Here is a 27227-nt window from a genome sequence, read left to right as displayed (position 1 = left end):
TCTTGTATCGTCTTTGTGTGCACTTTATATTAAAATAAATAAATAAAAAAATACCGCTTTTAGTTGATCCTTTTTTTTGTTGCGTATCTTACGCAAAAAAAAAATGGTATGCACAAAAGAAAAAAACATGCACGCGCATATCAACCCAGCTTCCTTCTCTTCCACCAAAGACCTCACCAAAAATGTTCTCCAGGCCCAATCCAGGATATAAATACAAGATGTTAGATATGTGTCCCATTTCAGAGTCTTCTCATGTTCTCCAAACCATGATGTGTGATCTAATCACGGTGTGTGTGTTTTTGTGTGTGTGTGTGTGTTAGGAGGGAGTGAAGACAGAGAATGACCACATCAACCTGAAGGTGGCTGGACAGGACGGTTCCGTGGTCCAGTTTAAAATTAAGAGGCACACGCCGCTCAGCAAGTTAATGAAAGCGTACTGCGAAAGACAGGTGAGTGTCAGGAGATGCGTTCATGATGCATGGGTGAATTTATAGAAAACATGGTTTTGGTTTCACTTTTATGGTTGCAGGGTGGAAAAATCAGCATCAGTCACCTGGAAATGTGAAAAAAATAAAAGGGCACCTTGAGAGAAGATGTAAGGTACATGAGAAAGCTGTGGTTAGATGGAGAAAGATGATGGAGTTTAGGGCTGGACGTGGTGTTAGAAAGATGAACAGATGATCGAGCCGTAACGGCGCCATTTTGGCGATGGAGGAAAAGCGTCAACGTTTCCCTCGAAAGTTCAAACCAGGCATGTGGTTTCTAAAATAAAGTTGATTTGCCCAATGTTTCCATGTTGTTCTAAATCATCAGGATGAGATCTGATCTGATCTGGTCTTATCCATTTATTCCCATTTGGTGGTTTGCTGATTTGATCGAAAATCCAAGATCATGTTGTAAAAGTGAGGGAGGTTCGAAGTAGTTCGATATAATTGTAGTTAAATATTTAACTGTAATTCGCCCACGTGATGTTTTTCGGACCTCAACGTAGACGAGAACAGAAGGTTTTCAAGGTTGTGTGGAACATTGTGTCGATTCTGATATTTGGACCGTGTCCTTGCATTCAGGTTGAATTTGTTCTCCTGGAATAACCTCATGATGTTTCGCACTAAAAGGTTTTTTCTGCCGTTTCTTGCAGGGATTGTCGATAAGACAGATTAGGTTTAGGTTTGATGGCCAGCCGATAAACGAGACGGATACGCCAGCACAGGTGAGTTTACAGCCGTGATCCTGTGTGTGTGTGTGTGTGTGTGTGTGTGTGTGTGTGTGTGTGTGTGAGAGACGTTCAAGCTGAAGCATTAAAAGTGCCATGTTAGCATTAATGAACTTAAGTTGGCACGTCTTCGCGCCAACGAGTGAAATGCGTAACGAAACCTCGTCTCTTTTCGCAGTTGGAGATGGAAGACGAGGACACTATCGACGTATTTCAACAGCAAACAGGCGGCCATCGCTAAGCTCGCTCCTCCACACAATGGGGGGGTGGGGGTGGGATCTCTCGGCTGTTTTATTTGACTCGAACCCCAAAATGTTTAACTGTGCTGTTTATTTACTCTTTTTTTTTTTTTTTTTTTTTTTTTTTTTTGGTCGTGTTGGTTTGGATGATCCTCCCTAGTTTTCTTAGGGTTGGACTCTCATTCTTTCTGATTCCTGCCCCCTCTCCCTCTTTCTTTCCCAATATTTAAAGACACATGAGGTAACGTGTGGCTGAGGCGAATCCAAGATGGCTGCCGTAGGGTTTAAAATGGCTGCTATATGAACAAGAAGGTCCATTTTCTTGAGAAAAAAAAAGCCCAGCCCAGAGTTTCCTGTTCTGATCAATAAAACGGTCCATTCCCACCATCAGTATCAAACCTGCCAAATTAGGAGGAGACCTGATCTTTTTTTTTTTTTCTTTTTTTTGTCTTGTGCAGCTTTAATTCTATTTTTAATCCATGTCATGTTTAACTGAAAGGACGCCCATCCAGCCTTATTTGGTTCAACTGCAGAGAATAAAGGGATCTTTGGTCTTTTCTTGACCAAACCCCCAAATATGTCCCGGATTAGTCCAGGTTTTTATTATAAATCTCCTATAAGTCCCTCTACTCCCCCCCCCCCCTCCCTTTTTCACTTTTCAAAAGGCAACAAGTCGTCACTCTTTCTGCTCCGTGTCGGGCGACAGTCACCCTGAAGAGGAATAGTCTTATTCGTCCCCCTACGTTCTGGCGTCCACGAGAGTCGGGACTGAATCGGCGTCCGTGTGGTCTCATTTTTTTCTGTACTGATTTGTACATTATTTGTTGTCCTTTACTACTGTATACAATAAATATAGTTTGGTACTCAGATTTCTCACCAGTGCTTTTGTGTGTGTGTCTGAACCAAAATGTATTCAATACTCGACCAGATTATTATAGAAAAAAATTTATTATACAGATACAAAATACATCCAAACTATTTGTAGAAGAACTTTCAGTACATAAGCAAATGTGTATATATATATATATATAAAAAAAAAAAAAAACATAAATAAATGCAAAGGCACCTGAATGTTCAACTTTGTATAGTGTTGTAATGTTCTGAAGCTCCTCCTCTATTAAGTTACAGTAACCGAGAGCTTTTTTTTTTTTAATTATACAAAATATTACATTTGATGGAAAAAGTGCAAAATTGTTAATGATCGTGAAATTTCGCCCTTTTCCCCCTGATCATTAGTCTTTGTGTTATTCAAATTCATGTTAATATACATCAGTTCGGAGATCTGGATTTGCGGTTTTCATCCAAAATTCTTTGTGAAATGTAAATTAAATTTTACGTTTGCTAGAAATTAAACGGGCACCGCAACATCGCCTGGATTTTAGACGCCGTTTCTCCTCGACGCTCTCGTTAAAAACGCTGAAATGTCTTCCGAGGGGGAGAGTCTCGATATAGAGGCGCTTTGGAGAGCCTTTCGTGCGGATGGAGTGTTTGCAGCACTGTCAGTAAACTTGTTTTCCTCCCCTAAGCTTCTACACAGAAGCACGTTCCTTTCGTTAGATGGAGACGTGCGTAGCGTCGTTCAAGTTCTTGCTTAGCGGGGAAATCTTTTGGCGATTTGGCGTAGCTTGGACCGGACGCTGCGCCACTTGTCTGGTGTTATGTACAGTTATTTACACGCCGTTTCTTCCAGCTCAAGTCTTTTTGACTCACAAGGTGAGATGGAAACGAGCAAAGAGATTGAGACGATCTTCCAGTTTACAATGATTCTGGTGCTCTTGAGCATGTTCACCTGAGTAGATACGTTTTATGCTTCGCTTCATTGACTAATACATGACTGTGCATTCGTTTAAAAAAAAGACAGCCAAACAAACAAACGTTAAAAAAAACTTCTGGAAATCATTACCCCTCTTATTTACTGGAGCACCATGTTGCTTTTATAGCTTTGCTTTTTTTTTTTTTTTTTTTTATTATGACACTGGCCAGCAGGGGGAAGACTCTTGGTGTAATTATTGCATGAAGTCCACCACAAGGCGGTGCTAAAGAGCTACAAAACCAGCGGCAGAGCCAGAGCACGTGTTTACACCAATCCAGCTTCTCTGCACATCCGATAAAAATGGCCTCTCTGTGCAATCAGGTTCGCAGGGGAATCTATTTCAATTACATGTCCTTTGTCCATTACAAGAACTCTGCAAAAAAAAAAAGCAAAGAACATCATTCGTTACTGTTTTGCTCTTCGTTGTTGCCATTGAGATAGTAATGCGTTCTTCAAGACTCCACCAGATGCCCTATAAACCTGTTCAGTGTGAATCCTAATCTGGTCTGTTTAGAAAACATGATCTATTCATTTATTACTGTTCGGTTTTATCACTTCAACCAACACTTACTTGGTGTAGTCCATGATGGTGTTGAGTCTGTGTGCAATTGTTAGCACAGTGCAGTCCTCAAACTGGCTGCGGATGGTGGACTGAATTAGTGTGTCTGTTTCCAGGTCCACTGCTGCTGTGGCTTCATCCAGAACCAGAATCTTGGTCTTGCGAAGGAGAGCCCTTGCCAAACATACTAGCTGCCGCTGGCCGAGACTGAAAAACAGGAAAATAGTAATCGGATAAAAATTCTTTCTTCACCAACAGCCAAAAGATTCCTAATTCATTTGCAATAAGGAATGTAAAAAGGCCAAATATATATATAGCATCATCCAGTTGCTAGATGGTGTTGAAGATGGTGTTGATATTCTCACCTAAGATTTTCTCCTCCTTCTGAGCACTCGTAATTAAGTTTATCCGGCAGCCCTGAAATGACGTTCTTCAAATGGGCCAATTCTAAGGCGCTCCACACTTCCTCGTCTGAGTAGGCATCAAATGGATCCAGATTCATACGCAAGGATCCGGAAAACAGCACAGGATCCTGTGAGAGAAACAACGTCTTTTCAAAAACTGCTAAATCTGATTTAATATATTGCTTAAGCCTGTACTTAAAATAAATTTTGCTATCTTCATAGGCACTCTCACCTGTGGAATGATAGTGATGCGGGATCTCAGATCGTGGAGTCCGAGCTTAGCGATGTTCAACCCATCGATGTAAATCTCACCTTTCGCCGCCTCCAGGATGCGGAAAATTCCCAGGGCTAGTGATGACTTCCCGGCACCGGTTCTTCCCACAATGCCGATCTGAAAGGATGACATTTACTGATTAAAAAATGATATTTTCTGAAAGAGGTATGAAAACTAACCCGGTAGGTGTGAATAATTACCAATCCTGTTTTTGTTTTACTTACCTTCTCTCTTTCTTGGATATGTAGTGAGATGCCTTTTAAAGCAAACTCTAGACCTTTACGGTAGCGCAGACCGTAATCCTGGAACTCTATGCTTCCTGTCTGAGGCCAAGCAAGTGGTAGTGAAAGGTTTTCTGAGCTCCATTCAGCCTGCGAGAAGAAAATATAAGATGCCGAATATCAGATTTGCCTTGAAACAGGGCACCAGTTGTTGTTTTCTACACGAGAAAGTGTGCGCTGCACGGAGAGTGATCGATTTATTATTTATTATTTATATAATTATATTTAATAATGAACATATTCCTATTTATTTCATTTAGCACATTTACATGTTTTTTTTTTTTTTGTTTTTTTGTTTTTTTTACCCAGTATCCACATGAAAAAACATTTGATTATCAGCAAGTACGATCCAACTTAGCAATCAGTATCTGTAAAATCAGCTATCGGTCGACCCTCTGTTATTAAGTTTTTTTTTCTTACATTTTTTTATTATTTGTTAGATTTATCCACCAATCATATGCATATGCATGTGTAGGTGAATATTTTGATTTCAATAGCAATGAATATGGAAAAAATTTCATTATGATAATAATAATGCTCTTCTAATAGACTATATATCTCTCTAAAAGTAATTATTTTTTGTATGGTGCAGAACAAAATATTAATCTAATCTAGCATTAAGAGGCATAATAAATACATTTACAATTATAATAAAATCTCCACAATAATACTGGTAGTCACTCTGGCCCATGTAATTGTCTGTTATAGATCGACCCGGCCCCACCATTAAAAAAAAGAAAAAAAATGATGTGACCCTAAAAGAACAAAGTTTTGGGACTTGTGCACTAAAGCGATTATCCAATTACACTTGGGTTTTTAAAAACCCTGTGTCAGAAAACTGTGTAACACTATACACAGAAGAACTGGCCCACACTTTGCTCACCTCTTTAGGCGTGCCTGCATACTCTTTCACTCTCTCGACCGACACTATGTTGTTCTCCACATCCGTCCATGACCGCACAATCCAACTCAAGATTCCCGTGACCTGAAAAATAAATCATTAAAGCTTATTTCAAATCCGTGCCGGAGATTTGGGATCTATATAAGCCTGACCTACAGCTTTTGTCATCTAACAAAACCCATACGGCAAGACATAATCATACAGGTGGTGCTTTTGCAAGATGGTAGGATTCTCTTTGAGGTTAGACAGCATACAAAACAGGACGTTGCGAAAAACCGGAAAAAAAGATAAGCTACAGGGATACAACAAGATCTCCAGAAGAGCCTGTGGGGATCCCATGGTTTGGATTGCAAAAATTCAGTAATACTGAACTCTCACCTGGAGGGAATGAGACACCGCCAGGCCGACAATCCCGGGACTCAAAGTGTCTTTGCCCATCACAGAGAGAACTGCAGCAGCTAATACCACACCATTTCCCAGGAACTCCAAGTTCACGGCCAGCCACCTGCAGAGGAGCAAAGAAACACGTCAGCTCTGCAGATCCCACAGGTCTTTTTTCACATTCCTAGTTCAAATGAACGTGACATAACCAGCTGTGACGATTGCAAAGAAAAGGCATGAAGAATCCCACTCTGTTAACACCATCGACCTTTACAAGACTAGGCTTTTATCCTAAGACTGGTTTAAAATGTCTGTGCGTAACGCTTGCAAATAAATGGCAGCCTATGTTTTCGAGGAGGTTGCTTTGTTATTCCATACTGCTCCCTTCGCAATTTCTTACCATCACTGTAACCTTAGAATGTCAAGTAGCTGAAGAAAACAAGAGCTCAGCATAGGAAGGAAATGTGTATAGGATTCTTTTTTATATCAGTCTTGAGGAAGTAGATACATTTAAGACGTGATGCAGTTCAACGATCGTGTTTCAGGATCAAGAGTCTTAACTTTGATAAAGACCTCAAAAGGTCGCTATGATCATGTTCACATTTGTGGGGTTTTCCAGAATCTGGACTTTGCCTCAAGCGTTTAATACACATGGTGTAATATGAAGGCTGTTTTCAGGGCTAGGAGTGATCCAGACAACCAATCTCTGAACTTCTGAAGATGGTCTAGGGCTTTCAATGAGCCTAGGGGGTGTCTGCAAAAAACTTTGGCAGTGCTAACTGTCACATCTAGGTAAAAGCAAATCTATAGTTTTGAGCTCCTCTTAAAAATTACTTGCCCTGGATGCAGACTGGTGAAAACATCTTAAATTTTGAACCCTTCTTATCATCATGTCTAAATATCCCACTATGAAATCTCTGACCACAAACAGCTGAAGTTAAGAGTAATAGATGCAAACCTAGTGATCATATTTTCCCAGAAGCTAATTGCTTAAATGCCTAATTATGCATGGAATTATCTGTGTACAGCCTGGTGTCTTACCTAGTTGCCACAAATCGGGGGAAGTAGGCAGTCTGGTTGTGATCCACCCTCTGATTGGCCTGCAGAATGAAGCGTGGTTGCTCACCAAAGGCACGGATCACACTGGCACCTTGAATCGTCTCATTAAAGTGAGTGTAGATAGGAGAGCGGCTCACAGACTCCAAACGTCTTAGCTGGCATGATGTGGCCACATAGAAACTCTTTTGTGAGCAAGTGAGACAAATAAAAAAAAAAGTCAAAATCCAGTCCAAAAAATCCAGCATTTTATTGAAAAAGTGCAAAACAGCACAAACCTGCACAAAGGCGTAAAATAGCGCCAAAGGAAGAACGATGACTGCAGCAAAAGGTATGGCGAGCAGCACTATGATGCACACCTCCATCAGCTTGAAAACATAACCCAACATCATCTTAAGGCCATCAGGTATCATGCAGTCAATAGCGTCGATTTCCTTGGCGAAGCGATTCAGCAGATTGCCGCTGGGAGTGGACTCGAAGAAGGACATGGGCGAGTGAAGAACATCCTTCAGCAGGTCCAGGTGCAACTGGCGAGAGGCGATGATTCCCCCGATAGAGATGGCGACTGTGGTGCCAAAAATGGCTATGCCTAAAATTGACACAGCAAAACATAAAGGATATCATATAACAAGGCTGAATTCGACGGTTAATGACCCCAGGTCTAACTGATAGCACAGACTGCTTATTCATCATTAAGTCAATGCACCTGGACTTGTGTTCAATTCTCAAAGATATTTCACCAGTGAACGAAGTACACAAACCATGTTGGTGAGTTATAGTAGAGATACACTCGGGAAAATGTTACTCCAGACTCTTGTTAATTAACTCAGTTTATGTGAAAAGACTCTAATGTGACTCTTAGCACTGATATTATTAAGTCAAACGCTGATTTAATTATATTCAAATGATCATGAGCCCAAAACCTTAAAAAAAAAGGAATCAGGAGTTTCATAATTTATTCCTCTCTTCTTCTTGCTTTTGAACTGATGCTGAACTGTATGTTGGTGATCAGTAGATACAACATGGCCGTTCGAAACAAGTTCAAAACATAGCACACGATCGATCCTGATTGGTGTCTCGCTGCGTGTTTGACCGGTTACGTTTTTATCCTAATAAATAAAAGGGAACGACTGATTTCACAAAATGTAGTTGAGCAAAAGTAAAAGTTCCGCAAATGAAAACACTTAAGTAAAGAAAAAGACGAAAAGCTACTTAAGTACAATAACGAATTACATTTACTTCGTTACTGTCCACCGCTGCACCAATCATGTGAATATTAATAAAAACCTGTGGTTTTACTGATTACATATTATCGGCAGTTACAAATCTGTAATTGTGCATAAGACGGATCAGGATCCATTCATCAGTTACCTTGTGCAAACCCGAGAGCTCCATAGACTCCCAGCTTCATGTCAGCGTTGAGCTGTGTACCGTTGATGATTGGCTCGTCAGCCCACATGCTGAGCCAGTAGTTATATGCCAGAGAAGCACCCTGCTGAAAGGCATACAGGAACAGAATGGGCACGATCAGAGCCAAACCGATGGTGCGGAAGTACTCGACGTACATCTCCAGTTTCACCTGGGAAGATAGAAAGAGGCAGAAATATGAGCCACATCCATAAAATATGACCAACTTGTGATACTTATCTTGTTGAAAGCCAAATGGTTTTGGTATTAAGTGTAAATTTTCTCTTTGTCTACATGGCAAACTCACCCTGCCGATTCGAGCCTTGTCCACTTCAGTCAGTTTCCCTAGGTCCTCAGGAATTTGCTCTTTCTCAATATCAGGGTCTACACTCTGAATAGTGACACTGTTTGTGTCACCACTGAGGAAAGAGAAGGAGGGCGAGTAAGTATAAATGATTCTTTAATAGACAACACATGGCAATGATCTCAAGCACTTCTAGTTATACAAACTTGAATTAACCCAAGGAATTTTAATAAATATCTTCAAATAAGACATTGTTGTTTTTTTTTTTGTTTTATCTGCAATGTGGCTGTATGTTTTGGTCCAACCAACCCATTTTCAACTGTTTAATCAGGTACTAGTGGCCTTCAATCAAATATAAGAAGCAGCATGTGCATGGTTGGAATCCTTTGGTGACAAGACTGGATGAACTTGTATTTTTCTTTTGGGTATACTCACCCAATAAGTTGCTCCTGAGAAAGGTCTCTGGAGAATGGCATGAAATCTGTTACGCTGAGCCTTGAGCAGGACTTTCTGGAGCCTAAAACAAAAAAACACTCATTTTTTTTAATTGACAAAAAATAAATTTAGATTTATCCGACTGTTTAAATGTGAAAATACATATTAAAAATATATATATTTTGAAAGTGTTTGATGTACCTCGCTGTGTGGAGCTCTCCTTTCTTTCCGTGCTGGCAAAAGTATGGATAAACTCTGCAAAGGCTCCATTACGATTTAGCAGCTCCTGGTAGGATCCACTCTCAGTGATCTCTCCCTCAACCAGCACCAGGATCAGATCAGCCTGGGGCAGGAAGCTTGTCCCGTGGGTCACCAGAATGCGAGTCTGCCAGAAGTAGAACAATGTTAACCTTCATGGAAAACTGCATGGCCAGCCTGTTCAGGGATCATTTTTAGATGTGTGTTTGAGCACTTTTTTTTGCATACAGTGTGTTATGTCTGACTTCATGCCAAATCAGATGCATGCAAAAAGCTCAAACATGAGCACACATTGGCTCACATATACTTGTCGAGTTTATTGATGTTAAAAATATTATTTCAAGTCTCTCTTTGTTCTGTTGAAAAAAAGAAAAAGAAAAAAAGAGCTTCATTTCACCTTGTCTCTCAACACACCCTTGGGCCCGATGACTTTATCGAAGATGTGTTGACCCACATGGGCGTCCACAGCAGACAGAGGATCGTCCAGCAAATAGATATCAGCTTTCCTGTAGACTGCACGAGCCAGACTCACCCTCTGTTTCTGACCTCCGGACAGGTTCAAACCCTGTGAACAATTTAGCGATTTTAAAGCACAATCGCAAAAAGGAATGATGAAATCACAGTATAGTAAAACAACATCACCATGTACATAGTTAACCGCCTATAAATTCCCATCTCTCTTGCTCCATTAATGCTGTTCATGTATCCCTTCAATCTACACCTGATATTCCGGATCTCCTATACAAGACTTCTGCTGACAGACCCCCAAGTTCTCAGAGTTTCCTCACATTTTACAGATCCACAATAAATGGTTTGGTTGAACTGCTTTGCATTTGCAAGCTAATTAGATTTTTCTTCAGATACTTTAATGGCTTAGAGGTCAAGTTATTGGAGATGTTTTCTAAAAAAGTATAAATATTGAAAATCTTTGAAGAGAAAGGGTTTCGCAGGGTTTCTTTGGATGTGTACACAGATTAAACACAATGAGAAACCTTCATGGTTCTTTGGTGTCTTTGGTTTTACTTAAAAACACTTAACTATCCAAAGAACCTTTGAGGAACCCTCAGTGACGAGCAATTTTAAAAGTTCTTCTATGTGCATAACTTCGTGAGCACCTTCTCGCCGATCTCAGTGGTGTCTCCTGCTGGTAGGATGTCGAGGTCAGGCAGCAGAGCGCAGGCCTCCAGTACACGCTGGTACCAGCTCTTCTTCTTCTCCATTCCAAACAGGATGTTGTCCTGCAATGTAGCATTTTGAATCCAGGCCTGCTGAGGGACGTAAGATACCGATCCCTAAAGAAAAATATAAAACACATTGGATCAACCAAGATGTGATAATAAAAATGTTAACATATTTTAGAATTCAGCCATTGTTACCTTGATCGAAACACTTCCACTTCTCCTTTCCGTTTCTCCGAGCATGGCCGAGAGTAAGGACGACTTCCCACTGCCAACATTTCCAACAACCGCAACCAGTGCACCACGAGGAACTCTCACACTGATCCTGCAAATACCACACGCATATTTACACAACACTGCTAATTACAGTAGGATTGTTCATTCATTACACTTATACCATATAAGTTAATATTTTAGCAAGGTTAGTATTAATGTGTTTGTTTATCTAATGTGAACGGACAAGAAAGTCTTTAAGGTTTCCCAAAAAGGAAAAAGTAAAGGCTAGTAAAAAAAAAATTTCTGGGTGATACAGGTAACATACAGAATCCCACAAAAGTGAGTGTACCCCTCACATTTCAGCAACTATTTTATTATATGTTTTCAAAGGTCAATACTATAGAAATAAAACTTGGATATATTTTATAGTAGTCAACGTGCAGCTTGTATATCAGTACAGAAGTTTCTATAGTATTGTCTTTGGAGAAGATACTGAATGGTTGCTGAAATGCGAGGGGTGTACTCACTTTTGTGAGATACTGTATGTTATCATCCATTATCCAACACTGTTTTTTTTACATATCATGTACCTTTTCAAACATGGAGGACCGTCTTTAGACCAACTGAAAGTCCCATTTTCAACCAGAACACCTTCTTCATCTGAGGGAAAAAAACAACAGAGAGAAACATCATAAGAAGGAAACATCACCAACAATCGTATCGTATGGGAGCCATTAAGGTGCGAGCAGAGGACTGTCTGTAAAAGTAAACTTCCTCTTTTTTCGGAATTGAAGCATCTCCTTAATTAGGCACAGTCTAATTAGCATCATCTTTAAAATAGCCGTTTTCATGAGCTGTCTGCATTCTGCACTGACAGTTCACTGAGCCAAAATGTGTTTGTGTTTCACAAAAATAGAAGGTTGTGTTGAAACCGCAGTCTAGCACAGGCCGCTGCATTGCATATCTAATTGCTCTCGGTCTGTTTTTTTTCTCTTTTGCTCTTTAAATCTACCGAAAGGAACAGGAAGTGGCGCAACGCTGCCACACGGCCGTGGAATTCAGCAGCTGTTGACAAATTAACATAAATCTGTTGCGCATCTCTTCAGAATTATATTCAGCAAAACATAAAGCTGTATAATGTTACAGCGCCCTAATATATATTTATATATTGTATTATACAACTCACCCATCTTAAAAGCATCTCTGGACACATTTTCTGGCTTTAGTTCTTCTTGGCATAAATATTTTCCCAAACGCTTGAGTGAGACAACAGCCTGCGATATAAAAGACACATTAGAAGATGTATGTAGAGTGGAGGATCGACACATTCTTGTTGGTGGAGATGGTAGTACCTGCATGGTGATGCTCATAGCAAAAGGAAGTTGGCTCAGTGGAGTCTTTAGGATGTTGATGAGTGCCATGGAGACGAAAATCTTCTGAGCATCCAACACATTCTTGTCATCCATAAGTACGTACACACCAAACATGGCAAACGCGATCTGAGCATGGAGATGGGAAAAATGTTTAGTTGATGAATGTCGGAGTAACGTCTGCGAAATGGTGAATATTTATCATGTCTGCTACGTACCAAGAAGGATGAAGAGTTGAAGGAAGCAATGGAGATGGAGTAGAGGATCTGGGACTTCTTTAAGGTTTGGAGCTCTTTTTCTCTGTAACCCAAGACCTGCTCGAGGAAAGCCTTTTCCCAGGCGTAGAACTTCAGGATTTTTATGCCATTCAGGATTTCGTTCATGAGCTTGATTCGACCGTCCATAAACTTCATCTGGATCTCCTGCGATTTTAAAAATGAAATATGGAAAATCAGGAAGATTTCTGGTTACAGTTTTTATAAAGTAAGTCAGCAAGTATATTGTGTGAAAGACAGAGGGATGATGATTGCAGACAAAATTCCTGTCTGGTTAAATATTCAAATGTCCACTATTGGACAAAGTCTTGGGTTTGGGTTTCCTGCATTCTGCGTGTTTTTTTTTATTTTTAGAAATGCACCATATCTCAATTATCATAAAAGAACATGCTGTTAGGACATGGTATTTCTAGAAAACTGGGTCAGCCAGTGTCTCGCAACTCAGATGGTCCAGACATAGACACGGGCCAAGGATACAACCAAAGTTCTATGACTTTGAGGGTGCAAGCATCTACTGCTTTCAAAAAGAGGAATAAATATTGCTACTTGGTCCACTGTGGTTGTCTTCCATCTGAAGAAATGTGGAGAGATCAAAGAAATGAGGAGCTCGATTCCAAGCCACACACCCACACTTTGCTTTGTGTTTGGTGTGCTATCTAAACCAGCTGTAAAGATTTAACACTGACCATTGTCTGCTCCAGAGTTATGGTTTGGGGAAGTGAAATGAGTTAAAAATAAGTTTGTTTTGTCTCTCATCCACCTGAGCACAGCTAGTCCCAGAGGACAGACTCCATGGTACCAAAGGTTTCTAGCTGACGACCGCTTGAGGCAAAGCTGTTTACTGCTGACCGCATGATACAAACATTCAACTAGTTTAAATATTCTTCCTTTTTTTTTTTTTTTTACCCTGTTTACTCAAAAGCTTTATTTTATTTAATTGAATTGAATTCGTCATCATCCCTGCTACAGCACCTGCAGTTTGCTTCTCTTCTTGGCGATGAATCCGTTTAGAGGGAAGATGAGAAAGACTGTGGTGATGCCAGCCAGAGCAGATGGTCCCAAATGCTGCAACATTGCAAGAACAGTGCAAGTGATTACAAATCTAGGTCAGAAACACGTGATTATCATGCTTGTGGTTGAAATGAAGACCCTTTTGAGAAGCTTACCTGCCAGAGGAAAAAGAGGCAGAGAGCAATCTCTATGGGGGCGAGCCACACAGCGTTGAAGTACACAACAAAATCCATGAGCTTTTGGGTGTCAGCCGAGACCAGATTCACGATCTCTCCTACTGTACATGTCCTCCGTGCGGAACTGCTTATCACCAGTGACTACAGAGAGGCAGATGGACAGAAACATGATCAGTCATTGGGAAGCCCAATGTGAGATTGAACAGACTTTAGTATTTATTTGCTCATCCTTGTACGTTAATGTTTCTACAACAACTTTAGCAACAACTACTACTGACACGGCACATAATTTAAACCTGAAATGTTTAAATTAAATGTCTAAATCAGTTTACGACCATGAGCAAGTCCATGAGAAAGTGGTAGCACAGTAGTTAAGGCTCTGGCTTACTGCTTGGAAGGTCAGGGGTTCAAGCCCTGATTTTGCCATGCTACCACTCTTGGGGCCCTTGAGCAAGGCCCTTAACCCTCTGTGCTCCATTTGTGCTGTAACATGGCTGACCCTGCTCTCTGACCCCAGCTTCCTCACATTGATGGGATATATGAAGAGAGAATTCACTGTCTTGTAATGTACATGTGATAAGTATAAAGCACCTTTTCCTTTCAGGATTGAGGACTGTTTCAGAGGACGATTTGTAATTGGGGATAAGAGCATGTCAAGCTCTTTTTTTTTTATCTTACTAATAGAGTTAAATCTCGTTCATTTTAACTATATTTAAAGTTTAATATGTTCATTTTCCAGGTAAGATCTCCAAATGGTAGCTACTAACTGTTTTCACTTTAGCGTGTACACAAAGATTGTATATGTGTTTAGTGCCAGCCAAAGAAGCTTTTACCTTCCTGTAGACGAGGCCCATGACAGCTGTCTTCACTCTCATGCCCACAGTAAAACAGGAGTACATGTACTGGTGGTTAAAGAGGGACTGCATGCAGGAGAGGAGGAACATAAGTGTAGCGTAGAAGTATCCTTTCCACAGCGGAGCGTCCTCCTCCCTCATAAAGGCCAGGAGCAGACTGGAAACGAAAATGTTTACAGGTTAAAACCTGAAGAGTTTCATTCACGCAGGTCTGTTTTACTAAACGTAGAGGTCATGAATGAAAAGTAATAAGAATATAAAGTAGAAATCTACTCATTTAGAGGTTATTGATACATCTGTGTTAGGGAATAAGTTGATGGAGACCTTGAGTTTTTATTTGAGTTCCTGTGAAGCATTTGTTTCACAGCTTCGCGGATTATGGGTAATATCACAAACCCTACAGTAAAGTCTGAGACTTTTTTCATTTTCAAATTGAAATATTCGGTCCATTGCTTTGCATCAGTTACTTCGATATTGTGTGATCTTTAAAGCCTTACAGAATGTTGTTTCCTCTACAGAAAAGTATCTGAAAGTATTTCTGTTCCATCCAGATCTCAAAACAGAGATAATAAAAATGCAAAAGCTACCAAACAAATAGTTAGTAAATTAAACCTTTAGGACAAAACCTGTTGTTCATGAGATTAAACAACACGATATAACAAATCTCAAATAATACAAAAAATGCCACAAAGGGGCTTCCACACTACAATTCAACCCCTGTAAGAGGTAGATTCGATATTTATCTTTGACCCTGTGCTTAAAAAATAAAAAAACACCTTGTCATGAATGGTGAAGAATTTTGCAAGTAAAAAGTTCGTAAAAGCTTGTCATTCGGCAGAAAAAAGTGCTGACTGAGCGAAAAAATGTCGATTCTATAAGAAAAAGAGCAATACTTGTAAAAGTGTTTAATTACTCCACTCTGAGCTTAGTGCTTTCTCTGCAACACTGTTCATTAAAGACAATGCGTTCTTAGAAACTCGGTTTTACTGTCCATCAGCTGGCCCTATCTAAATTCCAGACACAATCACTTTAGTGCTTTGAATGCAGCGCAAAAAGGGCAACGTTTACTGCCGTAGTTTGCTGGTGGTTGTCTCGAACTTCTGTTTGGCTGGCTGACTTTCTTGCCCTGGTCATTTTTCAACCACAACCTCAGCTGTTGCGCTTCAGCTCCACTGAAGCAGATGTGTCTACACCGGGCACAGGGTTGCGGTGACTGGTTCTGACCAACTTTCAGACTCTAAGCCATAATTGCCCATCTGTGGGCATAAACAACCCAATCTCTCCCTTGTTGGGCTGACACTGACTGGCTGAGCACCTGCTACAAACTGTGACTTCCTGTTTTTCAGAAATATCATGAACCGTAAAATGGACACAGAGAAAGATTTTTTAAAGTTTCTTTGAACCATCAGGAGAACATTTATTTCAGGCTCTGTGTTTATTTAATGAGGAGAATTTTCATAAACTTGCCTCCACATGCCAAAGTTCTTGGACTTCGAAAAAACATAGAAAGAACCGGACAGGACCAGATTGTGTCTCCCCTAATTTGATGGATGTCTTGCAGGCTTACCTGAGGACTTGTGGAATGGCAAACATGAAAGCATCATGGACTACGAGGCACAACGTTCCTGACAGGAAGTAGGGCCCGAAGTTGCGTGCGAGCGTCCGTAAAAGACAAAAGCCGGAGCTTTGTTCCTTCTGCAGCTTTCTGAGGAGCTGGGCCTGGTCTGGTAAACGGGTTCCCAACACCACACTGCTGTTAAGCTGTGTTTCTTGCCTAGTAAATATAAAATAAAAAAAACTATTAAACATTAATAAGAGTGAGTTTAACTTCTTTGCTTTGTTGAAAAAAATATGAGCAAAGAAAAAGCCTTTAGCATGAAGCTCTACAGCTTTGTGTGTAGGTCCTTAATTAAAAACAGGGGGAGCTTTGGGCACACAATGTGTCGGTTTTCCACAGGTCATAAAAGGCAATTGACGCATGTAAAGCTTTTGAAGAGGATCCAACAATAGAACATACACTATCCTCAAAGTAGAAACGAATTATGAAGTGGATATTCATGTCAATGGCCTCGGTTTGATCCATTTACAGCTGCTGTAGTTGCCATTGTTCAGATTTTGTTTGATTGCGCTGATTATTATTGGAGTCAAAACAATAAAAAAACCCGCAACGATGGCATAAATGTCTCGACTTGTAAACTTTTAGCTAAGACAAAACCAGAAGCTGCAGTGTGTCCTTTCCTGGTGGTTAAATCTGATATGAAAGGCATGAAATATGTCGCTGTAAGAACATCTAAGCAAACATCACCCAGAAACCCCTTTATGAACCCAATTTGTAGAACACATGAGGAAATATCTCAACTGGGACTGAATGGGAATACGAGTATGGATAATAAACAGGATTATGGAAAAAGTTCATACTGCTGCAGTTTGGTGCGTTCCGTGGTCCATTCCTCTTCCAGATCTGAGAGGATTTTATGGGACGTGTCCTCATCACGCAGAGACCACAGATCTTCTGCCTGTAGAGGGGTGCGGTAACCTTTAACAACCAACCTGCAGACACACAAAACACTCACCTATTAGTACACATATTGTACACTTATATTGCAATTATTCTACAACAATTCTAATAATTTACAGATCAAATGTGATTGGATCTAAACAAAAAAAAACAAACAAAAAAAACAAACAGGCAGAAAAAAACCCACCCCTTAATATCATTAATCACATTTTTTTATTTCTCTCTCAAAAAAGACAAAAAAAATGCGTCTCGGCATGTTAAGAAAGTGCTTTTACAAAATTCTGAAACTCCTTCTATGAATGCTGAATGCGAAAAAGTTGATATGATAAGGACCAGGTTGTCTTTCTTACCCACTGAACCACCAGAAGAGCATCTTTGACAAGAAGGACGCATCCTGTACCGGGCATGCATTCTGAAATGAAAAACAAATGACCAGGTTTATATGTTTATAACTCTTAAGTTCTGTTTGGTATATTGTATATTGTGCATTATGGTGTGTATAACAGATAAGTAAACAGATACACTATATCGACAAAAGTTTGTGGACACCTGACTATAAGATTGGTTGGTCCTTATTTGAAAATCCCATTCCACATTCAGTCCCTATTTGCTGTTATAAAAAGCTTCACTCCTCTGGAAAGATGTTGCACTAGATTTTGTGGATCTTAGTAGAGATTATTTCAGGCACAAGTGTGTTAGTAAAGTCCGCTACTGATGTAGGTGAGGTGAGGAGGCCTGGGGTGTCGTTCACATTCATCCCAAAGGTGTTCAATAGGGTTTAGAGCTCTATAGCAGGAGATCTTCTACCAAATTCAACCCATGGACAGCATATATATTGTCATGCTGGAACAGGTTTCGGTCTCCTAGTTCATGATACGGCATCCAAAGACGTCCTGTACAATTGTCTGGCTCCAACTTTGTGGTTTTGAGGAAGAACCACATATGGGTGGGAAAGTCAGCTGTCCCAATACTTTTGTCTATGTAGTATAGGTAGGTGTGTATGTAGGTGTGCAGGTAGGTAGGTGTGTAGGTAGGTAGGTAGGTAGGACAGATCTTTAATAATAAAGATTGTTATTTAAATATTTTTAGAGTGAACAGGTTTTACACTGTTGTTTTCCTATATAGCGAGGCTAGGTGATTAAAAAAACCCATCTGGCCGCAATGCACTGAGAGTAAACAGAAAACCATTGAGAGCGTCTGTGTGACTGTGTGACAGAGCACGTGTGTGTGTGTGTGTGTGTGTGTGTGTGTGTGTGTGTGTGTGTGTGTGTGTGTGTGTGTGTGTGTTAGACATGGGCCAAGTTACTACACATTTCCACCCACATCTGCCCTCAGCTCTGCCCCGTCCCCATCCATCCATCCATCCTAACACACATACACACACACGCACACACACACACGCATTTCTTCACCGGAGGTCTCATTCAGTGGCATGCTGTGAATAACTCAGGAAGTGACTGAGCCAGGAGAGGAGCATGGGGTGTGGCCCTAATGTCTGTGGCTTCAAGCTCATTACACACACTTAGACAGAGAGACACTTACACAGACACACACACACACACACACATACACACACACACACACACACACACACACATACACTCACACAAACAAGGCACTTCTATTTCCCACTATCTCATTCTCATCGTTCATATTCCAGATGTATGATGCAAATAGATGTGACGTTAATATGGGCAGAAAAATAAATATATACGTTATATAATTGTACTACATTTAAATAGTAATTAAAACTGATCAGATATGTTTTTAACAGATCTTGTTTTTTTTGTTTTTGTCTAAAAACATTCTGTAATGTATTTGTGTTGTATGTGTGGCCTTGTGTATTTTTCATAGTAAACACCAAGATACTGGGTTCTCTGAGCCACAGTTTCAGGGCTAAAATGGGCAGATATCATTATCAAGGCAGGAGGGCCTGGTTCCTTAAGATGACTCACCAGTTAACCAACCTTCAAAACATCTCCTTGAGCTCTCACTAATGACACGGCATCACTAACGAGGAACGTGTCCTCTGCGGGTGGGGTGTAGTCTTACTGTATATTCCATAAATCTCCTTAAACAACATGTTCGCTCCCTAAAATCTTGTATGTGGCGCTCATACAATGGTGTGGTGCTCTTACCTGGAGGACAGCACTGCCTGGAGGAGCCTGGTCTGCAAAACAACTGAGGAAGAGCTGCGCCAGTTGAAGGGCGAAGTACGAGAAAAAAGCCAAGTAGTGCACAATATCAGGAGTGAGACCCTAAAAGAAAAACACGATTTAGGAAAGAGACGGAGAGATGGAGAAATAGAGACAGACCAAAAAATGTGCATTGCAAAAATGAAGACCTATAATAGTGGCTTGCCATCATATCTTTCTCACACTGTAGCCTCAGACTTCCCAAAGAATTTTTATGGTTTTTAATGATATCTAAACAATCGAACTTCATTCCTGTACATAATTTTATGCCATTCTATTGTGTAATAACAACTGTATAATACATATACTGTATGAATGCTGGAACTCTCCACATCATGCTTTTTTTGTGTAAGGCTGGAGAGGGAACGAGGTAGTAAAATGTGCAGTTTCCGATCCATTAATTAAAACTTTAATTGGATAAAAAGTAACATGATGCTCTTTAATAAATGAAGTGTAATATTTGCCAGGTCAATACGAGAAATAAAACACTCGCTGTTACAGGAAAATAACCTCCAAGATGGACCTCTAACGGCCACTTACAGTCTTAACGACACAGAGTTGTTGATCGTTTTCCTGTGTATATGTGTTAAACTTGCATAAGGCAAATTGTTGAGACTCCGGGCTTGCTCGATAGTGCAGCCTGATGGGCGTGCCCCTGGCATTAATGATACTATAAAGCTTATTTTGAACAGTTAAGGCAAATCATGGTGAAAACCAGAGTATTTAATGGCCTGCTTCATATAAATGGATTACGCATGAAAAGAATAGTAAACACAAGGAGTCACGCTATGTTCTGGAAAGGCATAGGTTGCCTTCCCGGAAGCCAGAGGTCTCCGTTTGTGGTGAAGCAACTCGAATAAGTGTGTTATTTACCAACGCCATATGCCAGTCATATGCGATTCTAAACACACAGTCAGGATGGGGTGAGCCTGTGTCATGTTGTGTGAGGTCCAGGGCTGCACTTTGCACTGGATTTGTGAAACAGCAAGCCGAGAGTAAACATCTTGCTGCGGAGCTGAGAGTGCACCATGCCAAGATACGACTATATTCCTCCCCTCCGCCACAGAACAAAACAGGGTCAGCCTTGGTTTAAGCGGTCGCAAAATATATTTCAGTCTGCCTCTTTTTTTTCACTCTCGTGCAAGCATAAAGTCAGCTTCTAGTAAGGCAGTGAGAAAAAAAAAAAAACTGTACTACCAATATAACTTCTGCAAACTCAGGTTTAGAACGCTTTCGAAGCTTTATTGGGATATTTGCACTGGAGTACGGATTAGACCTTTATTTCCAAAAATGCTCATTATTATTTAGAAAGATATAATTTGACCTGCTCATGCTCCCTGTCAAGCAATAGATCAAAAATTTTAGTATTTCACTACGCAGGACTATGCAGAGCTGAATCCTGAACCGCACATTCCTACACACATTCCTACATTCTGTCCATGAAAAGGGGTTGAGCATTTAATCAGATGTACAGTAACACATTCTGAGCAATCGTTCCAAATTTCACACTGGTACATTTTACGTCCTCGACTTCGGTTCATATATTCACGTGACAAACCGTAACAAAAGTATAAATAACTGCCACAAAAACCTTCTGTTTTTGAGAGGCTCTGGAATGTGTCAAATGTACTGCAAACACCATGTGCATATGACAGTTTTGTGTGCTTTTTGCAATTATTTCTTCATTTAATTCTTTTCTAACATGTGTATGTGCATCCGTGCATGAGGGATTGTATACAGGTGTATGCAAACGTGTTGTCTTTCTGGGTTTTAGGACAGGGCCGTGAAATGGATGCTCCAAATTGGGGATGCGTGTCATTTCTCTCACCTGTTCGACGGCCAGCTGGATCTTCGCCCTCAGAGGAACAAGAGAACAAACCACGCTGAGAAGCCAGTACAGGAAGAGCACCACGGAGGAACGGCAGCCTCGGACTCGCTCCCACTGGATGATGCACACGGCTAACACCTGGCAAACACAACACTGAGCTTACTGACCCGGATCAGACCCATATTCAAAATCCTGTGTGGAATTACTCTAAACGTGATGACAACAAGATGACTATGTGCTTTGAAGGAAAATGAGTAAAAGTAAAGAAAAAAGCATGACTCATGCGCAAAAGGTGGAAAAAAGGACAGGGCGTGAAGTCAACCTTTTTTTTTAAACCTGCTCTAGTGTTTAGATGTGCGAAGGGAAATTAGAAGTCAGGACGCGTTTTTCTTTTCATCATGTCGCACGGGTGAAAAAAAAACTTAATGAAGCTTAAAATTGGAGCCTGAAGTGCAGATAGCACTTTTAAACCTAGCATGATTTTTTAAATCACGAACAATCATACTTTCTCACGTTTGTTTATTTGAAATATCGACATAGAAACGAAGCTCGACAAGGGATCGATTGTGATATTGATATAAGGCATGGAAATAATCAAGGACAGGACGAGGCATCATGGTGTTAATGTCACTGTAACAAGTTTGAATGAATTGTTTACCTTTACCATCACATACCACTGCAGGATTTACATTTATTTGGCAGATGCCCTTATCCAGAGCGACTTACAACTGAGCAGGGGAGCATTAGGGGCCTTGCTCAAGGGCCCACTAGTGACAGCTAGGTGGTGGCGGATTTTAACTTGTGAGCTTCTGATTGGAAGACCAGGATCTTAACCGCTGACATTTCCTGATATGGTTGGTCCAGTGGAAAAAAGTAAAAAATAAAATAAAACGTGTAATAAATCGATAACCAAATCCATTCATTTCAGATCCTATTTAAAACTGTGCACAAAAACATGTACATTTATAATGACTATGACTCTATGATTCTCATATAAATTTAACTGAAGTCTGTATTTCCGCTAGGCCAGTCATGCCGGGTTTATAATGGGATTTCCCCCGTCTACCACCACAACTGCTTCATAAAAAAATAAACCTAATGTACAACAACGCCGTCGTCGATTCTGTGTTTCGCCTTTAATTGCCTTTCTTTCCTTTGTCCAAAAAGCCTACAACACTCTCCATCCAAACAAGCACAGGATGACGTAAGGTTGCTTTCGTCTCATCCCGAACGTCCTGTGGCATTTCGGGAATATCTTTTCACGTCCTTATTTAGTCAGAGCATCTCCTACGCACCGCATTACGTAATGCATGGTTAAAACTCAGGCTTTAATCTATTCCTAACGATGTCTCCTCCAAAGCTAAGCGGTAGCTTTTTTTCCAAAACATAAACTCTCCCAACCTCAAAGAAATTAAGAAAAGTGTTTCAGGGAGTCATCTTAATTACTTGGTGTGGCCTGGACTTTTCAAACACATCTCACTTTATCTTCCACAGTAAGTGTGTGATCAAAGACATGCAAATGGGTGTTTATTTTTTTTTCATCGTCGTAGCTGCCTTGTAATGGGGTTAGTAATGGCCCCCTTTATGCCGTGTGGGAGGAAGCTAAAGCATCAGTTAAACCTCAAAATCTGTGTCTACCTAGTAATCAGAAAGGGGAAGTGCTGAGTGAAGTTGTTCTGAGAGGTCTGCTTATGGGAGGAAGGAAAAGATGAGGCCCATCAACCACTCAGTCCATCAAAACTTGATTCTTGGGTTTGGGTCGGGATTTTTTTTTATCATTTATAGGCTCTGTTTGCTACAGAGGTGTGTCTTTGTGTTCATATGAAAATAAACAGACCAGCACTGAGTGGCTTTATGCAAAGTAGGAGCTAGAATCATTACCAATTGCATTATCTCGCTAGTTTATACAAACAAACCGTGATAGGATTTCTTAGAAGATTCATTTCACCTAAAATGCTAGTCAGATATTTAACATAAACTAGCATCAAACATGTTTTTTTGGAAGCCCCCATTAGCATGAATAGAAGAGGTTTTTCTAATAACTTTAAGTGGCATTTAAGTTACCATATTAAGCAGCTAATGTCCTAATATATGAGATTTGAGGATGGGATTCTTAATTCAGGGTCACATCAAAAACTTTTGAAGGTGCATTTCAATTATGTGAAAATTCATGGGAGAAAATCACGTCTTCGAAATCGATGTTCATGCAACTTTTTTTTATCTGTGCTCACTCACATCATAAACATTGTGAATTTCATTTAAATAACTTTTTTTTGTTATAAAGCTGTATAGAGAAAATTTTAAGTTAAGTTATGATTAGCTGTAATTAAAAAATAAACATGCAAGCAAACAAAAAAAGAGTATTTCAAGGCTTTATCTGCCATATTTATGAATTTAGTTAACAATTTACCTAACTACGAGTAAATTCTTTTGACCTATGGGCCTGCATGTGACTACACTTTTAGCTGTTTGCTTTACTATTTATATAGTAGAGTTTACGATCGTTCGAAGAGCGAGGGTTCACTGAAATAAAAAACTGTTTATCTCTTTTTTACTGTTTTACCCAGAGGTCAGTGTTGACTTGGGTGTCTGAAGTGACCACAGATAGGGCGAGAGTCTAGTCTGGATGCCAAAAAAAAAAAAAAAAAAAAAAAAAAAAGGGAAAAAGGCAATGAAAACTTGTGGCTTTGTGTTTTCTGCACCCACTTTTCTAACCTACACGTTTGAAACTCATGTTTAAAGTCACCCACATTAAGATAAATATGTTTGTTTCTGTGCAGATCAGGTTACAGATAACGTAGCATTGTGTACTTTTGAAGGGTATCTTTGATCTTTGACTTAATAACGATATTTTTTGTGCTTTTACCTCAGAAACAGAGCAGAGTTAGCTTGGCTAGGCAGATTTTTTTAATTCAAACGTCAGTAAACGACTCTAGAAATACTCTAAACTTATTTCATAGCTACAAATTTATCTTTATTTTCTTGTTTCTTGTTTCTTACAAACCAGCTAAAGCTATACATTGTCCCTATTGTTTCTGCTAATTTCTTAAATTAGCATATTGCTAATACCTTTAATAGTCATATTGGTCATTGGAAAGACAATCCAACTAAGCTAATGTGCTAACCTGACAAGACTGCTGAAATACATGTAAATTAAATTTCCCAGATTTTTTTTGCCAGATAACTAGCATAACTTTAATTTTGTTGATAATTTATAGTCATTAATTTTCACTGCTAATACTGACTAATTGTTATTATATTAATATAAATCTATATTGTTTTTGCTCTGAAAGGTTGGCTAGCAAGATTTTTCTCCTTGGTAGTCTAGACGCACCCTGAGCCTTTTTTTTTTGGATATTTGAAGACATATTGCATGTCCAGAGAGAATTGAAAAAGAGCCTGGGTTGTTTTAGAAAATGATTATTCTTCTCTTTTTTGCAAAGAAGACACCACCACCATAGCTGAAATCCAGCTAAAATCCAGCTAAATAAAGATTCTTGGATGTTTCTTCCTGTGTTTGATTTCCATGCCATCATCCCTGACAGTGGTTAAGATTGGTGGTTTAACATATCATTCTTGGCATGTTAACACTTCAGTGTAATGGAATATATGTTACCACAGTGAGGCTGCGTATGACCGAGGCTAGGAGAAGGATGAAGTGGCGGTGGATCTCTTGGTTGCGCTCCAACAGGATGTAGAAGAATTCAACAAAGCCAAAGGAAGCCAGGAAGAAGCCCAGCAACTATAGGAGACAGATATGAACGGAAATCAGACCTGGGTGAGAAAACTCATATGACTCATCCTTCCGGAAATTGCTTTGGTCAGTGCAGGAGTTACGTATTATGTCTGGAAGGATCATTTCAGTAGGCGGCAGTGGTGCTATTTAACCCTTTTAGAGGTATACTGTGAAACCTCCCCTGCTAGAACTGCAAATTCCTGTAAACCATAAGCTTAAAACGGCTTTCTCAAGGTTGTTTTTGGGTTTGGCTTCCTATCCTTCCTAAGTTTCTCTGAAATGCAAACCTTAGATTGGAAATTTTCTACATACGCTCTTAACAGGTTCTCCTGGAAGGACATGCTCAAAAACATTTAAGGCAGGGGTGTCCAGTCTTATCTACAAAGTGGCTTTAGATGGAGGTTAGGCTGCTGGTTATCTTTCCAATTAATCAGTAGTCACCCTGATAGTTAATTAAAGGCCAACTGATTAGGCAAGAGGAACCGGACATGAGGAATTCCTCACAGGTTGGAATGAAAACATCATACCTTTTATAAAAATGCTCAGACTTTCTTTAACAATAAATAAAAAGTTGTTTAGAAATTGAGTGAATTTGGTAGCTCTATGAAAACCAGTGTATCACCAAGCTAACCCAAACAAGCACCAGGGTGTTACTCTTGCCCACAAGCTTTTGCAGTGCTGGGCTGCCTTTCTGATTCGCCATCTCCTTCTCCAGAAACTGACCCTCAGGCTGGACACCATCCTGCCACATTTGCTTTCATCCAACACCCTCCAGTTTAGTTTTTATAGTTAAAGTGGCTGGCTGCATAAATCAGTCTCTAAACCTGGCACTTTCACTCCACGCCATTCCTTTGAGCTTTGAGGCTTTAATATGGTTGTCCATTTACTGTCTAAACCTGTTCCCGAGCCTGTCACCATCCGCATTAACCATAAATAAGGTTCCTCCACCCAAAGAACTCAAGAACTCACTCACCAGCTTGGCACTGCAGAGCAGTGAGAAGGGCAGGCGTCCTTTACCATGGCAGTACAGATGGAGACAGTAGAATGGAGAGCAGAGCCACAGGTAGATACAAGGTGCCCACACCAGCACTGTGTTCTGGAAACAGTCGCTCAGTTCAGGGGTGTGTGTGTACCATGTCTGGTTCCAGTCCTGGAAGATTAAGAGAAGAGCGATAAAGTAATATCCTCATATTCCATCATGAGAAACATAATGGTGTCCATTAGCTGTTTTTTTTTTCAGGCTAATCAATTAACCCCGTTGACCTATAATACATGGTTTCTGATTTAAAAATAAGATGTTTTGCTGTTTCATTTTGCCGTACAAGCTGCATCATGTTTGCATGTTTAATCTATTTTTTTTTTAAATATACATAATTATAAGCTAAATGAAACCACTACTTCTTCTAAGTAAACCTTGAGTCAGTTCACATGTAGCCATGGGAATATCTTAGACACTTTGCTAACTGAGAAATGCTAACTTTTTTTTTTTTGTAGTTTATCATATTGGTTCAACGCTATCCATAAAATATATATATTTAAATAAAGATAAATGAAGATATTTAAATTATTATAATAATAAGGTAAAACCGTGAGAATTTACAGGTGAATAATAAAAGGAACATTGCATTTATGTACATACATAGCATACTTTTGCATCAGTGTAGGCTATATAGATATAGATATAGATATAGATATACATCCTTCCATTGCAGTGGGTTTTAAGTGCTCAAAAATTTTACCGTGCTCGAAAGTACATGCTAAAAGTACAAATGCACATTTAAATTTCTTTTGCATATTCACGTGAACTACATGCTTGTGCATCTCCTGGTAACCAATGATGAGGCGTCACAAGGTCACTAAACCATCATTTTATTAACCATTTGTTAATAAATTCAATATATTAATTAACACGGACAATTTAATATTTTAAACAACTTAAATCAGAACACAAGGATGATGCCTGACATGTATATTGTTCTGATCACTCACCCAAAGAGGGTCGAGGCCACTAAGGCTGCAGAAGGTATCCATTCACTCTCGTTTTCCTGAAGCTGCCACACGTTTCAACGGTTTAGTTCGTGCCACTGTTTTCTTATTCGGCACAGGATGCAAGACTGTGTGACTGTAAGTCCAACTCTCTCTCAATCTCTCCTAATAAATGTTCTCTGGGTAGTTTTACGTCTCTGTCGCTTTCCTTTCTCTCTCTCTCTCTCTCTCTCTCTCTCTCTCTCTCTCTCTCTCTCTTTCTCACCCTCTCTCTCCTCACCCATACACCTTGTGACTGAGAGCTCCTTGTTTCTGAGACCGTTTGGACGACGGGCTGTTTTATGGCTTTTGCCCACTTA

General features: G+C 39.9%; 2 protein-coding genes across 2 annotated transcripts in view; one reads left to right on the top strand and one right to left on the bottom strand.

Moving 5' to 3' along the window:
* sumo3a (small ubiquitin like modifier 3a) overlaps window positions 1-2321 on the top strand; it is a 3172-nt gene extending 851 nt beyond the window's left edge. The window contains exons 2-4 of the mRNA XM_083526199.1: window positions 321-449; window positions 1139-1210; window positions 1392-2321. Of these exons, the coding sequence (XP_083382325.1) occupies window positions 321-449; window positions 1139-1210; window positions 1392-1454 (264 nt within the window). The 3' untranslated portion in view covers window positions 1455-2321. The remainder of the gene's footprint in view (window positions 1-320; window positions 450-1138; window positions 1211-1391) is intronic.
* abcc6a (ATP-binding cassette, sub-family C (CFTR/MRP), member 6a) lies at window positions 1542-27227 on the bottom strand. Its single transcript, XM_083524963.1, has 31 exons — window positions 26872-27227; window positions 25856-26032; window positions 24763-24888; window positions 21147-21284; window positions 19262-19381; window positions 17474-17535; window positions 17024-17155; window positions 16173-16379; window positions 14585-14762; window positions 13731-13892; window positions 13537-13629; window positions 12508-12711; window positions 12272-12418; window positions 12106-12193; window positions 11510-11579; window positions 10902-11028; window positions 10641-10817; window positions 9923-10090; window positions 9469-9652; window positions 9268-9349; window positions 8836-8947; window positions 8493-8700; window positions 7400-7710; window positions 7107-7306; window positions 6063-6189; window positions 5667-5768; window positions 4727-4873; window positions 4461-4619; window positions 4190-4356; window positions 3837-4031; window positions 1542-3638 (listed from the first exon to the last, which is right to left on the bottom strand). The coding sequence occupies exons 1-31, from the start codon at window positions 26911-26913 to the stop codon at window positions 3530-3532; spliced, it is 4521 nt and encodes a 1506-aa protein (XP_083381089.1). The 5' UTR covers window positions 26914-27227; the 3' UTR covers window positions 1542-3529.

This window comes from Silurus aristotelis, assembly GCF_946808225.1.
Source record: "Silurus aristotelis genome assembly, chromosome: 2".
NCBI lineage: Eukaryota > Metazoa > Chordata > Actinopteri > Siluriformes > Siluridae > Silurus > Silurus aristotelis.
The sequence above is the reverse complement of the archived record's forward strand: the minus strand, read 5'-3'. Positions and strand labels throughout refer to the sequence as shown.